The 15,621-nt window shown below is 41.7% G+C and overlaps 1 protein-coding gene across 1 annotated transcript; it reads left to right on the top strand.

Annotated features, from left to right (window-relative positions):
- Positions 1–5,926: 5,926 nt before the first annotated feature.
- On the top strand, positions 5,927–6,175 carry LOC121156902 (keratin-associated protein 7-1). Its single transcript, XM_040980886.1, has one exon. The coding sequence runs from the start codon at positions 5,927–5,929 to the stop codon at positions 6,173–6,175; it is 249 nt and encodes an 82-aa protein (XP_040836820.1).
- Positions 6,176–15,621: the final 9,446 nt, after the last annotated feature.

Below are 15,621 nucleotides of genomic sequence, written 5' to 3'. Positions count from 1 at the left end.
TTACAAAGGTACATCCACATCCCTATATTTTTTGGTGTGCATTTTCATTTGCATTTGTCGTAGTCTGTTTTCATTGGAGTGATATATATGAGCTATGATAAAAGTACTTATTCCAATCAGGTTCAAATGCTCTGTGCAACATTTGGTGATGAGGGGAACAAGCTAATGAATAGTTTTCGAGTGTTAAAACTCAGGACACATTGCAGATAAAAAATGGAACTCCCGGAAGTCAATGTATCTCTAATAATGAGTATAACGAAAGTTTGTGCTATTTCATTAAACTTTATAATGAAACTTTCCAAGCCCACACAAAACCAGACACTAACAATATGCGTATGCCAATCACAGCTGCGACAATTATTAATATTTACCAATTTCCCCTCTTTGTTTTAAAACTTAGATGTTTATGTCTAATTTTTCAACTACAGGTGTTCTCTCTCTCTCCAGAGTGTTCCACCTGTCAGCATGTATCATAAGCATGCTTGAACATTTCCCGCTGGACTTGGGCGTGCTATTGAGCTCTTCCATGCAGCAGGCTGAATGTGCTAAGAAGCACAGCCCAGCATCAAGGACAATAGGGAGCTGATGTTCTGCACCCCGGGGTCCTCACCTCTCTGCCAGTTAATCCTCAGACTTGAGTTACGTACTGCTACATCCCTGGCTGATCCCGCTTGGTTTGTTGGCTTCCCTTCCTTCTTCTCTAGCAACACCATCTACAGGTCCCAAACGATCTGATGAACTGATCCCGGGACATCACTAACCTCAGACATTCGAGACAGGCGAAATCCTGGCGGAGCAGGTTAGTGGAGGATCTGGGTGAGTCGGGAGCAGCTGAACTGCTCCTGCACTGCCCAGGTCACTGGTGCTGCATGGGTTCTGTAGATACTGGTGATCTATTGAAGTAATTCCTTTAAAAATCAGGGAATTTTTTTTTAAAATGCTAAACATAAAAGCCATGGGTCTGTGCTAAGTCTTCCATTCCCAGGCCAGAGCATAAGCTGCAAGCAAGCCAAGTGCCAGCGAGCATGCCTAGCAGAGCCTGTGGGCTCCCAGCACCTTCGCCTTTCTTCCTGTCCACAGGGTCCCTGTGTATCACGGTTTCTCTTGCGGTCTTCACCGGGTGGCTCCTGTGGCCAGTGGCTACAGTGTGGAGACAATATTAAGTGACACTGCTGTCTAGTCTGGGGTCCTTGGCAAGTCGTAGACACTCAGTGTCCTGAAGCTGTCTTGGTGCACTGGTGAGAGTCCTGGGCTGAGCAGCTTTGAAGCTGGGGTCTGGATGTTTCCAGAGGCACTGTGTGCAACCTTAGAGTTGGGAGTACTCTGCTGCCTTTACAGGAAAGCATGGGGTCTACCAGCTGTCTGCCTGCCTTCCTGCACAGGAAAGGGTGAAACATGCATTGAGTCACTCTTTTGGCTGCTTTTACCTAGATGTTATTATTATTATTATTATTATTATTTTTAACAAATAACGCTGATAGCTTAACTTTTCATGTTATGTTAAAATTTTCAGACTGTATGGCCTGATTTACTTCATCTCAACTCTGATCTAACTCTTGCCCGTATCATTTGTAGAGATTTCTGTGTTAACCTTCCAATGGCGCTGGGTGTTCTTGGTATTAGCAGAAATCATAGCTATGGCCTACATGCCTTTCCTTCCCGAGCCTGGCAAGGAACAACCAGACATCTGAAAGCCTGTGATTATGTCTTTTAATCTTTACATTCTCGACGGTGACCTGAAAAGTGCTTTGTACACGAAAGACACTGAATAAACTATTTGCAGGATTTATGAATACATATATCCGGTGATACTGTTTTCTCTTAAAATTGGAAAGCTAGAGATTTTTAAAAATCATGTAATTATTATGAAATCTTATTTAAATTTAAGTGATTGAGAGAAAGAGAGATATAGGGAGAGAGAAAGAGAGAGATGGATTTCTCATCTAGGTTCACTCCCCAGATATCTGCAACAGCCAGCACTGGGCCAAGCTGCAGCCAGGAGTCGGTAACTCGCTCCCCAGATTGGAAATAGAGTCAGCACTCAAACCCAGGCAACCCCAATATGACATGCAGGCACCCCAAGAATATTTAACTCTGTGCCATGCACTTAATGGCATTTTAGATATGGTCTTTGCTTGTTCTTTCCAACTTTTTCGGTTCTCCCACTTAAATTGGATAAAGGGAATCAAACTGGGCAGGGGAAACTTCTGGTTTTTCAGTCTATCTGCTGTGCACTGATCCTGCGCGAAAGAGCGCATGGAACTGCAAGACCCGTCACTGCAAGGCAATCCAAGCCCTGCTGTTTGATGACATTTAAGAACCTTGCTAGCTTAAAAAAAAAAATGTTTTCAAAATCAGTTGCTTATTCTAGGTGAGATACTAGGCAGATGGCTATTCCTGGCTCAGACAGCCCACAGGCACCTCTCAGCGCTTGTGTCCAGGACATGCCATGGACTGCACTGGAACAGCTCAGAAGAGAAGGAAGTACAGCGAGACGCATAGTAGGAACAATTTCCTGTGAGCATCTCTGACAGGTGGGAAGGGCTTCGGAAACATGATTGCGCTCCATGAACTGCATGTGTAAGAGCTTCTCAATTCTCAAAGCTCTGCTGCATATTGTCCACACAATGTGAAGATTCTAGAACAAAGTGCAAGTGGCTTCACTGCTCAGTGAGGAACCTGGGAACACAGGAAAAAGCCAACAAAGGCTTCTGCTTTAACTATGCCGCTCAAGCTGTGACTGCAATGCAACACTGTTGCCAGTCAGAGGGGCAACTGAAGACTGGCCCTGGGATTTATCAGCAGTGAGAATCATCTGAGACACTCTTCAGCTAGGTGGATTTCTGAAGCCTCATGGTGGTGGTGAGAAAGAAGAGCTACTTCAATTTGAATTTGAAAACACTTCTCTAGATTACTTCTGCCTGCTGTATTTAGTCAGCTCAAGTTCTAGAGTAATTGAAATAGCACTGCCACCTGGTGGCAACATATCCAAATTACAGGTTTTAATGTCTGGTAAGTGTGTTAGAAACTGCAGTTCAAATTTTTGTGTAACTATCCTATAACATTTAATTTTTAATTACCTCCGTCTGCTCCTACTATCAAACTCGGTTTTGAGTTTTCTGATTCACTGATTATGAGTTCACATAATCTGTACCTTTGAGGTACCATTGCCTCCTACTGTTTCAATTCTTTTTTTGTGTCTTAAAAGAACAAATTGAAGACACACTTTGTCTCTTTTTAAAAATTGACAGGCAATAAGATAGTGAGAAAGAGAGAGAGAGAACAAAAAGAGAGGCAGAGACACATGCATACTGACTTAGATCTCCCACAAACTCAGGTCCATTCTGAAAGGCTCTGTCATGCTGGAACAGGGCCAGGCAAAGCTAGGAGCCAAGAAGTCATGCCAGGTCTTTCACGTGGGTGGCAGAGCCCAAATTACTTGAATCATCACCCGCTTTGTCTCATGGTGTGTTATCAGGAAGCTGGAATAGGGTGGTCAAAGCTGAATCTGAACAGTGTAAGCAGTGCCTGCCTGCAAAACCAGATACCAGATAGACCCCAGTGCTTAGCACCTGTCACCCCGCCACCCCCTTTATTAGCTTAGAGCATCCTCATCATGCTTTTTGATAGCTTTAAAATTAACTCACTAAATTGAAGGAGTGGTACAACTGGTCCTACAAGGTTCAAAACACTGGACCCGGGAAGCCATTTTCTTTGCTGCTAGATAACATGTTTTTGACCGGAGTTTCATTTAGGGGAATTGCAGTCAGGGCAGCAGAGTTCCAGGTCCAGTGAACAAAGTAGCTATCACTTACCTGTAGATCCAAGACTAGCTGAAGTCCACTTGCCCATCGTAAACACTTCCTGAAGAGCGTGGCATTGCTGACCAATCAAAGGAAGATCATGAGCACTACTTAATGAGCTGGAATGTGGACATAAGATGAACTTGCACCTCCAGATCCAATCTCAGTCTTTACTCCTACACCACAGGGGGGGACAGGGAGATAAACAATAGCTTCCTGCTCCCTGCTCTGTGCCTTGCCAGGAAATACCTACGTTCTCCTGCTGCCCTGGTGTCAGTAGTTCATTTCCCAAGCACTGGAGAAGCAGCCCAGATTTGTAATTCCTTCAGCTAGTCTGTGGGAATTGTTCTGTAGCAGAGCTGGGCCAAGATCCCACTAACTCTGCTCTTGGATGTGAACACCTTAATTGCCAAGCTGATCAATGGATGCTTTGATTTTGTCACTGTAAACTCTGGTAGCAATCAACTTACGGAATAAAATAAACTGGAGTGGGGCCGGCATAGTGGGTAAAGGCATGGCTTATGACAGAGGCATCTCCTATGGGCACCAATTCATGTTCCGGCTGCTCCATTTGCAACCCAGCTCCTTGCTGGTGTCCCTGGGACAGCAACCGAGGACAGTTCAAGTCCTTGAGCCCCGGTACCTACATGGGAGACGAGATGAAGCTCCTGCTTCCTGCCTTCGACCTGCCCAAGTCCCGGCCATCGCCACCATCCGAGGAGTGGATCCCAGAGGGAGGTTCACTCTGCCTGTTTCTCCCTCTCAATCTGTGGCTGTGACTTTCAAATCAATAAATACATCTTAAGTAGAATAAAGAAGAGGTATGACAGAAAGTATGCGTTCTGTCTCTTGGACTCAGTTATTTTGCGTAATCAAGAATAAGAAAAGGGAATATGTATCCACGTAGCTTATTTTTCTATTTTTATTTTCAGGAACTCTAGATTCTTTTATATATATATTTTTAAAAAACCTTCAACACTTGCTTTAGAATAGATAGTTTCACTGAGCTCAAGTTCTCCATTTACCTTTGGTATGAAGAACTGTTGGCCATCTAGGAGCAGAAGGAGTTGCTGTGATCTCAAGTGTGACTTGTATTTCGTAATGGATTGCGGTACTCAGGCCAGTTTTACTAGGAGTCAATGAGAACTAGGCGTAGTGTAACACGGCTTTGAAATCGGGCAGCGTTCCATTTTGCACCAGTATGGCAACTCCACAACAACACAATTGAGCAACGTTCAAGATGATTTACAACTAAAGACTGCGTGTCTATGAGAAAAATAAATGCATGTTAACAAGGGGAACGCACATAAATGAAACAGATCAAAATTACTAGTCCACTACTCAGAGCTATCCTATTATTTCATTCAGATATTCTATGAATAGGCTTGCTAGGATGTTTTTGTTGAACAATATTTTTTAAATAAAAAACTTACTGAGATAAAATTTACATAATATAAAAAATACATTTTGTGGTGAAAGATTCAGTACTATTTATTACATTCACTTGTGCTAACTATGTACCCTAACATTGATTGAGTTACCAAAAAATTTTACAGAAGGAAATTCCGAGCCTATTAATCTACTGGGATATCATTGTTTTTGAACAGTACGCAAAGAGAATTTCATGAGGTTCTTCAGTTTAATCTTTCAACTTCTTCTCTAAGTATTAGAAGCGTTCCAATATCTGGTGCTGTGTTGACTTGAGCGCTTACACCCTGGCCAAAGCTATTTTTAATCCAGCCATGTCAGTTGGCAGGAATTTATAATCAAGTGACCTAAGAGTTTCACATGATGTAGTCAGAACAGTTGTTAAACCATGGGGCATTGATGAAAAGAATTCAGTGCATTTCAGTGATGGTCTGTGGCTTTGAAGACAGGATACATTCCTTTGCAAGCAGAAAAGCCAACAAAAGCATGGGCAATGAGTCTGTGGGTTCCTTTGTATACACTTTATTACAAAATAATGGGACTCCTTATGCAAATTAGTTGAGACGACGTCTGGACAAGCGCTCCAGGCCCACCAGCTTGCAGTATAAAAAGCCCTGTGCTGGGGCAGACCTTCATTCCCACCTGGGTAGCCTATTCCTCACTATCCATCCACGTCCCTCTCGCCACCCTACACCATGACTCGTTACTTCTGTTGTGGAAGCTACTTCCCAGGCTATCCTTGCTACGGAACCAACTTCCACGGAACCTACAGAGCCACTCCCCTGAACTGCGTGGTGCCTCTGGGCTCTCCCCTGCAGCATGGCTGCTACAGCTCCATGGCCTACGGCCCCTGTGGGAACAACTTCACCAACAACATGTGCTACGGCCGCAGCTTTGTCCGGCCATGGGGCCATAACTCCGGCTTCGGCTACAGTACCTACTGATGGACTGACCAACAGCTCTGCCAACTATAGGACTCTTGACCCATTCTCTGTGCACAGAACAACCTGAAGAGCAGTGAGCATCTTTCTAATTCCAGATGTTCTTTGAAGACACTGATTTCGCACTGTGGCCTTGCTGTTTGCCGCTGATAAACTATTTACTTGGGACTCAAATGCTCTGCTGACGATATTCATTCATCTGAAGCAAAGGAAGCAAGACGCATTTTTCCAATCCCTGAATTTTAGCGATGAAATGAGTTAGTTGATTCCCGAGTGGCTGTGTACCTGTGTTAACTTGTACAGTAACCTCTCTGTGTTACAAACTTGGCATGGGTGGGGTGGGGTTTTTCTGTTAGTCTCTTAATAAATGTCTCATTCAGCATGCACATCTTGTTCTGCTTATTTATTTTACTTTGCTGTCATGTTCTTGAATTCATCAACTACTTCAACCTGTAGTGGTTGACTTAACCCAAATTTTATTCTGATTTCAGATTCTACAATCCAGATAAAATAATACCTAATCCAGTTTCTTTTCATACAGTGAGATTCCAGTTTTAAAACTTCATCCAAATATGCTGAAATTGTTAATATTTTTATCCTGGTTATAAATAGGAGGGCTTTTTTTTTAGCTACATAAGGCTAAAAAATATTTTTCCCTTTTTCCACTAGAAACACAATTTCACAATCTTCATTCATTTCTTCTTTACTACTGTTTATGGGACTCAGGTCTGATAGAATTTGAGCCTCACAGATTGTTGGAAAAGTGGTAACTCCACGGGCTTAGCTACTCCTTTTCAAAACATGAGTTTTATTTTCTGAAACTTCTTCATTTCTAGTTATAAATATAAATATAACTAGCTTTAAAATGAGACATTTAGTCTTTGGAGTGATAGTTGCTATTAAAAGCAGTTGAAATGATACGTGATCTGCACCCAGAAAACGTTCCTTGTCTTGCTTACTGAGAAATTTCTCTTTTACTGAAGCAAAATATGCCATGTTTGAATTAAAGCACCTTTATTCACATGCCAAGTAGTTATGGCACTTCTGATTTTGAGGCCCGGCTTCCTCCTGGGTGCTGGCTGCTGTGTGAAGGGTGTTGAGACTGTGAAACACCAAGCACAGAGCTGCCTTCACGAGGAAACTCGTTCACTCAACAGGTGCCTGCAGCACATCTCCAACACGAAGCATCGTCTTACAATCAGGGCACATGGGGATACGCAAAACATAGATACTGGCCCTCAAGTATTTAAAAGGAATTTAATAATTTCATATTTTGTATCCATTGTTTTGCCAATTTATAATCCAAAAATGGAATATTCTTTCATCATTTCTCTCTCAGGACATAAAACAGGTCCATATATGTGTTCAGTTCCTTCTTTCTACATCCTTCTCTCTTCCTCTTTTCCCCCTTTCCCTTCACTCTCTCCTTCTCTTTCTTTTTTCTTTCTCAATCCTCCCCCTCCTCCTGATTTGTCATCTCTCTATCACCTGCACCCCTACATACTATGTAGAAAAGTGGAATTAAAAGATGAATTGGTGTAGGCAGGTAACTGCATCCCTCGTTGGGTTGATACCTGGCCCTGGTTCCTGACTCCAGCTTTCTGGTAATTCAGACTCTGGCAGACAGCAGTGTGGGTTCAAGTAACTGGGGCCCTGACACATGTGTGGGAGACTTACATACAGTGTATAGCCTTCGACCACAGCCTGGGCAGATCTGGTCATCATGGGCATTTGAGGAGTGGCTCAGTAGTCGAAGACTGAGTTCTCTAAATGTCTGTTTCTTCAGTAATAAAACAAAATTAGTGTGCATTTTTCCATAATACACATTTTCCTTAATAAACAAGTTACTTCTTGGACACTCATTATATAATTGTAAATATGCCGCTTCCCCTCTCCTACCTCCGTGCCGCCTATATTTGGGGTTTGTAGGCTTACATAGAAGAGAAACTTGGGTACACAAATATGACCATGAGAGAGATTAAGAGCTCTGTACCAAGAACTGTGCAGAGAAGAGATGCATGTGGTCATTTGTTGATGCCATAGGCTGTTGCCAGTGACATTCCACTGCAGAGATACGAGGACCTGCTGGTGGGGAGACTTGATTGGGTGTGTAGAATGGAGTGGGCCTTCTTGTTGGGACTGCTACCAACCAGAAGGCTCTAGATTTCATCATTATAGGTAAAAATAATCTTTTGCTTGAAGGACATTTTTCCCCTCATTTTGTCAATTATACATTTGTTTGACAATTTAACAATTAGAGAAGAACTACCTTCCAGTGCAAAAAAAAATACCTTTATTACTAAATTTCTTAAGTGATACCATTTTGTCCCATTTAGTTTATCATCATGCATAAATGTACGATCTCATATTTATTAATATATATGTGGCCCTTTATTTGCATATATTATTTATCTGTTGGTTAATCAACATAATCACTTATCTATCTCCATTTCACAATGCATTATTGGTATTCTGCCATGTATCCTGAGAACAAGGACAACATAATTATGGAAATAAAAGAATTTGATATTGATGTTATTATCTATGCCACAGTTCATTCTCAAGTTTAGACAGTCTTCTCAATCATGTCCCTGTTTGCTGTTATTCTTATTTTTGGACTGGTCAGGGCGCAGTCCATTATGTGTAAGTGTCTTTTAATGTGAAGCAGTTCCCTAGCTTCTCTCTGCCTTTCTTGATTTCTGAAATATTGAAAGTGCTGCCTGTTCTGTAGAATGTCCCTCGATTTGAGTTTGCCCAACTTTATATGATTGATTCCTAAGGGATGCTGCTGTATCCTTCTTGTACAATCACATCAGCCAACACTTGCTGTTGCTTTGGACAAACTTAGTTGATACAAACTTTGATCACTTGAGTCCTTTCAATTTATTCTCTCTAATTTTTTTCCTCTGTAGAATTAGTAATCTCTCTCTCTGTGTATAGATGCTTTAGTACTGCATAAATACCTTATATATATATTTAAAGATTTACTTATTTTTATTACAAAGTCAGATATACAGAGAGGAGGAGACATAGAGAAGAACATCTTCTGTCCGATGATTCACTCCCCAAGTGAGCACAATGGCCGGTGCTGTGCCAATCTGGAGCCAGGAGCCAGGAACTTCCTCCAGGTCTCCCACATGGTTGCAGGATCCCAAAGTGTTGGGCCGTCCTCGACTTTTTAATTTTTGTTCTGCACATATTAGTTGACCTTTTGCTATAGAAAGAAGGTTCGCCTCCCCTCAGTTATATTTTGTCTGTTCTTTTATTTTTAATCCTTTCTATATTAGTTGAGCTTGCTGGCTTTTTAATGCAGCAGTGTTAGTATTCAATATTGGAATGATCTCCTATTTGGAGAGTGGGAACACCAACCTGATGGCTTCTGTGTTTTCTGCTCATGGTCTTCACCACTGTGTGCACACTGCTCTACTTTCTGGCTGAGTCAGACACCAGGCTCATCTTGGACTTCTCTAACCCAGACATGGATCCAGTGGTTTCTTCCCGGTGTCTTAGAGTCCAGAGAAGACTGGAATCTAGAAACTAAGACACGGTGTTAACTGCTCCCTGCTGTGTTATCTTCGCTGTTGTCAGGGCCACAAATGCTCACCAGTATCCACACGTCTGTGGGGCCAGTGACTGGATGATGCTCATTGTCCCTCCAGGTTTAAGTATGACTCACTCAGAAAGCTGCATGGGCTACAGGGGCAAACGGCAGTAAATAACTCACTTTATGAGAGGAGATCTTCAGGCTGGAGGGGGCTGTCTCCAAACGCCAGTGTCAAAGTTCACCCCCGACCCTTGCATCTCCTACCCATTCTTCAACCTGACTTTGTAAACCGCCTTGACTCTATTTCAGCCCTAATACCAGCTTTGTTCCACCCCTCCCCGCCCCCAGCGCTGGGAGCACAGTTCATTTTCTTTGCTTACAGCTCCTTCTGCAGTTCCTGCTGTAACTTCTTTTGTACTTTCCTTCCATCTCACTTCCATCACCTGGAGATTTAGTTCATCTCTTCTGGATGGCTGTGTCGCCTCAATTCTGTCATTGTTGGCTTTTGCCATTCTCACTGCTTTACTAGAGTTTAATGTGTTCTTGGAGAAGTGGTGATTGTTGGAAATTGACGTATTTTATGTCAATTTGCCACCCTGAACATAAAAAGATATGAATTCCTGAAGAACTGAGTTTTAAAAGGTGCTGAATCCAACTGCCTTCTCTTCTCTCTCAGTGATTATGCGACAACTACAACAATTGATACTTTTATTATTCACATAACTATGCTTAGAAGTAGAGTTCATTATCCATCATATTACAATGAAGAAAGCAAAACTGAAAAACTAAATAATTTTTAAGGTTGTCTGTTCCTGCACTCTCAAACTATATAGTATATCACCTTGGCGGCCAGAGAGCATTTCTCCAGAAAGGCTCCTGCCCAATACCACTTCTTAAGCCGTTTATAATTATAGCCTGCATGTGCACAGTGATTCACAGCTTATAAAATAAACCTATAGAATTATATTTAATTCTGACAACTATCTTGGGAGATTGGTATCATAAGGAAATTGATGGAGATTAAGTAATTTGTCCAAGGGGCAAATATTCACCAGGTGAGAAGATGGAGAGCGAGCCAACATATCTACTGAAATCTTCTGACTCCTTTGTGTCCAATGTGCCCCACTAATAACAGAGGCAGAAAATGAATTATGTGCTTGTCAATTTGATCTTATCTGAGGTTTTAAGATAGTATAGTCACAAGCTTGCCAAAATCTTTTAGTGGTGATTAGGCTCCATTTTCTTATCCTGAGACCAAGTGTTTCCACCTCACATGTAATCCAATTTGCCAGGAAGTTTTTAATTCATTTCCCATAGAGCAGAAATAATACTGTCTAAAATGCCACGAGGTTTTAAGGCATGAATTAATTGAAGATGTTTTGGGGAGGGTTTTTTTTTTGCCTTTCAGGAAAAAAGAGATGGCTCATAAATTCATCAAAGACTCTAACCTCAGTTCTTCCCTGTTAATGTGCTTCTCTTTCTCTTGCATAGGCCTACCAAATTCGTTTGTCCTCTCTGGCTTCTTTGTCATGTAATGAACTCTTAAGGGTCCCTCAAATGATCTTTCTCAATTCTAGGGAATTTATTTTTTTCCGGTTTGAAATCTGTGACTTTGTTCAATAGCATCGTGTCCACAGAGCACTGCTGATGCCTGTCCATCAAATGCACTAGGGGTTGGCTGGTACTAACTGGCTGCAACAATGGAGACTTTGAAACAGAAGCAGCAGCCTGGCTCCCGAAGAAGGAGTTGATGTGAGATTTTATGCACGGATTAGGAGATTTGGGGCAAAATTAAAGGGGACTTCTTCTGGATTGTGTATTATGTTAGTTATCTCTAGCTGTTAGAAATCAATTTTTGGAAATTCAGCGGCTTAAAATAACACAAATTAATGTTTCATGGGTCTGGTGTTCAAATTGGTTCCTGCTGGGTTCAAATCCAGGTGTCTGTAGGACTACATGCATTCTGGCACATATAAGAGGAAATCTATTTCTTTGCCATTTTAAAGCTTCTTGATGTTTCTAGGAATGTGTTGTCTGTTCCTGACCTCCGTCTTTATGGAGAGCGTGTAACATTCAAATCCCTTTCCCTAACTCTGAGATTGACTTTCCCGTCTTCCTCTTTGAATTATAATCATTGTGATGATATTGAACCCCTCGATAACCCAGGATGCTCACTCTCCCTCTCTCAAGATCAGATAGTTCCTGTTACCATGAGACATTACCTATGCATTTGTTCTGGATTAAAAATGATGGCATCTTTGGGGAACAATATTCTGCTTACCTCTGGTACTTTCAGGAAGCAGGCCTAAAGCAGTGATTGTTTCTTTCATTTTTAAAAAAACTGTTCTTCGGTACAGTTTAGTTGGCAATTGGGTCTCCCTTCCCCCTCCCCCCGTCCTCCCCTCCCCCCGTCCTCCCCTGCCCCCTGTCCTCCTCTCCCCCTTGTCCTCCCCTCCCCCCTGTCCTCCCCTCCCCTCTCTCCTCCCCTCCTCCCTGTCCTCCCCTCCCCCTGTCCTCCCTTCCCCCCTGTCTGCCCCTCCCCCTGTCCTCCCCTCCTCCCCGTCCTCCCCTCCCCTGTCCTCCCCTCCCCCGTCCTCCCCTCCCCCCTGTCCTCCCCTCCCCCTGTCCTCCCCTCCCCTCTGTCCTCCCCTCCAGTCTCACAATGGCTATCTTTCATGAATTTTCCGAAGTCTGTTATGCTGCCACTAGAGTGGCTCCCAACCATGTAGGAGACTGTCAGCCATTTTGTTGCGAGTTCATCCTTGTATCCCAGGTCCTAATGAAGGTACAATGAGGACTATCTCCGTTATGTATGTGCAGTGCCAATATCAGTGATAAAAGGGACATTGACCATCTCAGGTAATTATAAACAACCAGTCTCTTATGGATGGTTGGTTTTGTTTTATTCATTTTCACTCAAGGCAGGACTGGCTGGTAAAGGACTGGCCACTGGAGGTGCTATGCGTAGCCATTGTGGTGAGTCACATGTTTCCTGTTCTTCCGGTCATCACCATGGCAGACTGGTCTCATTTTGTCTCATTTCTCATTTGATTTGGTTCTCAAAATTGTATGTGGAAAGGAGGAAAAACTATACTTTTCCCCTGTTGGTCTTAGGACTGCTGGCTTCTTCGTGGACTGATGATTGAATTTCCTCACTGTATTCTATAGCCTGTGAATTCCTTTAGTTTGAGCACTTATTCCATGTTAAATCACTCAGACTTTGACTACCACCACTTCATTAATGTATGTTCAAGTAACATAATGACTTAAAATCTTAGAGTGATCTCTCTTGCTCCTTAAAATATCATCTACACGAAAGAATCCTTGGTATTGCGTGGGAATTTGTTCAAAACACAGAGTCAGGGGCTTCTGCTCTGCTGACTTTGCGTCTTGACAAGCTTCTCTGGTGATCTGTGGGCACATCCCGAAGTGGAGAGGGAGCTACACATCACCGCTCATTCTTAAAGCACTCATGAAATATTATCGACGTTTTTGTCAGAAAGGACTGCTTTATCTCTTTCATTGTTTTTTTATATATCCTTGTTCTGTTTTTTATTATTGGTTACAGAAAAAAAAACTAAATTACGTTTTTAATTTCCATTGGGAATAGAGGGAAAGGACTTAAATCGTAGAAGACAAATCTTTCAATTAGATAAAAGGAAATACTTATTGATTTTAAGGTCTGTCAGGCTGAGGTTTTGGGTATTGTATGGAATTCCTAAACACATTAAGTGCTGTTTGTCTCTGAAAATGCCATGTCATTTCTCAGATATGAATTCCTTTTAGTGATTTACCTCTGAGGCTTCTGACCTTAACCTTGGCAATGGCGTTTCTGCTGCCGTGCACGTCTCTTGATTCTTTCCAATCGCACTCTCCTCTCAGGAACACACTTTACAAATGTGCCTTATGATTTCCATCTGGGATCCTCTCTGTCCAATGCACTGAGCATCCGTTTCAAACTTTTCAACGATTTTCTTATAAGAAATCTTAAATTCTAACTAAATAACTTTTGGAACCCTTCAATTTAGATTCATATATATTTCTGATCAGTGCTGTGATTTGGATCTGGGTTCTGTGTGTCTTTCCAAGCTGTGAAAGTTGAATCTTTTTGTTATCAATATATGTGTTGTCTCTTGTAATTCAGGTTTGTACCTAGTTGGGCTGAAGATTTTTTTATCTTTTTTTAATTGTTTTTTGATACAATTTAGTTGGCACTGGGAACTCCCTTCCCCCTCCCCCAGGTTTCCTCCCCTCCCCTCTAGACCCACAGTGTGTGTCTCTCATGAATTTTCCCAAGTCCATCATGCTGCTGCTGGAGTGTCTCCCAACCATGTAGGAGACTGCCAGTCACTTCGTTGTGAGTTTATTCTTGTATCCCAACGTCCTAATGATGGCACAATGAGGACTAGATCTTCATTATTTATGTGCAGTGCCAATAACAGTGATAAAGGGACATTGATTATCACAGGTAATTATAAACAACCGGCCTCTTATGGATGACTGATTAATGAATTACATCACAGATCTTATTACAAAAGGTACAGGTAAGTACAAAGTAACATAGAGTAAGATTCACATGTAACATCCCTAGATTTGACATCATGTTGTCTTATATTAGAGCAAACATATGATATCTGACCTTTTGGGATTGGCTCATTTCCCTTAGCATAATGGTCTCTAGCTTGACCCATTTGGCCACAAAGTATTACATTTTATTTTTTTAAATAGTCAAGTAGTAGTCCATAGTGTAGATGAGCCATAGTTTCTGTATCTAGTTCTCTGTTAATGGGCATTTAGGTTGTTTCCATGTTGTTGCAATTGTTGATTGTGCTGCAATGAACATTGGAGTGCATGTTACTTTCTCATGTAACAAGTCTTTTGGATATATTTGTAGGAGTGGTGTTGCTGGGTAATATGGTAGGGAGATTTTTAATGCCTAAGTGTTCTCTATACTGACTTCCATATGATTGCACCAGCCTGCATTCCCACCAGCAGTGGAGTAGGGCTCCTTTTTCTCTACAACCTCGCCAGCAGGTGTTGTTGCTAGTTTTCTGTATGTGAGTTATTCTTTCTGGTATTAAGTGGAACCTCAGTGTTGTTTTTCTTTGAATTTTTCTTATTGCCATAGAGCTTGAGAATTTTTTCATGTGTCTATTAGCCACTTGAGTGTGCTCCTTTGTAAAGTGTGTGCTCATTTCCTGTGCTCATTTCTTGACTGATTGATTGGTTTTAATGCTATCGTTGTTCTGGAGTTCTTTGTATTTGAAAATTAACCCCTTGTCTCCTGTGTAGTGTGCAAAGATCTTCTCCCGTTCTGTTCGTTGTCTTTTTACTTTGTTGATTGTTTCCTTTATTGTGCAGAAGCTTCTTAGAAATGTAGTTGAATTTGTTTATTTTTGTCTTGACTTTCTTTGCTTTTAATGATTTTTCTAGGAAATAAGTGCTTACCCCTATATCTTGCAGAGTATTTACAACTTTTTCTTCCAAAAATCTGATGGTTTCTGGGTGTGGGTTTAGACCTTTGATCCGTTTAGACTTGATCTTTATGCATGGTGAAAGGTGTGGGTCTTGCTTCTTATTTCTACAGGTTGTTAGCCAGCTGTCCCAACAGCATCTATTGAAGAGACCTTCCTTTTTTCCTGGATTGTTTTTTGTTTTCTTTTCGAAGATTACGTAGTTGTGCATGTGTGGGTTTCCTTCTGGATTTTCTATTCTCCTCGGTCTATAGCTCTGTTTCTGTACGAGTATTAGGCTGTTTTGGTAACTACCACACTATAATATGTCTGAAGATCTAGGACTGTGATCCCTCCTGCTAGTTTCTTATTCTTCAGGATAGTTCTGGCTATTCATGTTTGTGTGTGTGTGTGTTTCCAGATGAACCTTTATGTTATTTTTTTTTCCAGCC

Source organism: Ochotona curzoniae, unplaced genomic scaffold (assembly GCF_017591425.1).
Source record: "Ochotona curzoniae isolate NIBS_2020 unplaced genomic scaffold, NIBS_Ocur_1.0 contig_3498, whole genome shotgun sequence".
NCBI lineage: Eukaryota > Metazoa > Chordata > Mammalia > Lagomorpha > Ochotonidae > Ochotona > Ochotona curzoniae.
This window is presented reverse-complemented; position numbering and strand designations above follow the sequence as displayed.

Excerpts from the sequence above, each read along its gene's own strand:
- LOC121156902 (XM_040980886.1), top strand. The coding sequence starts at position 5,927 with ATGACTCGTTACTTCTGTTGTGGAAGCTACTTCCCAGGCTATCCTTGC.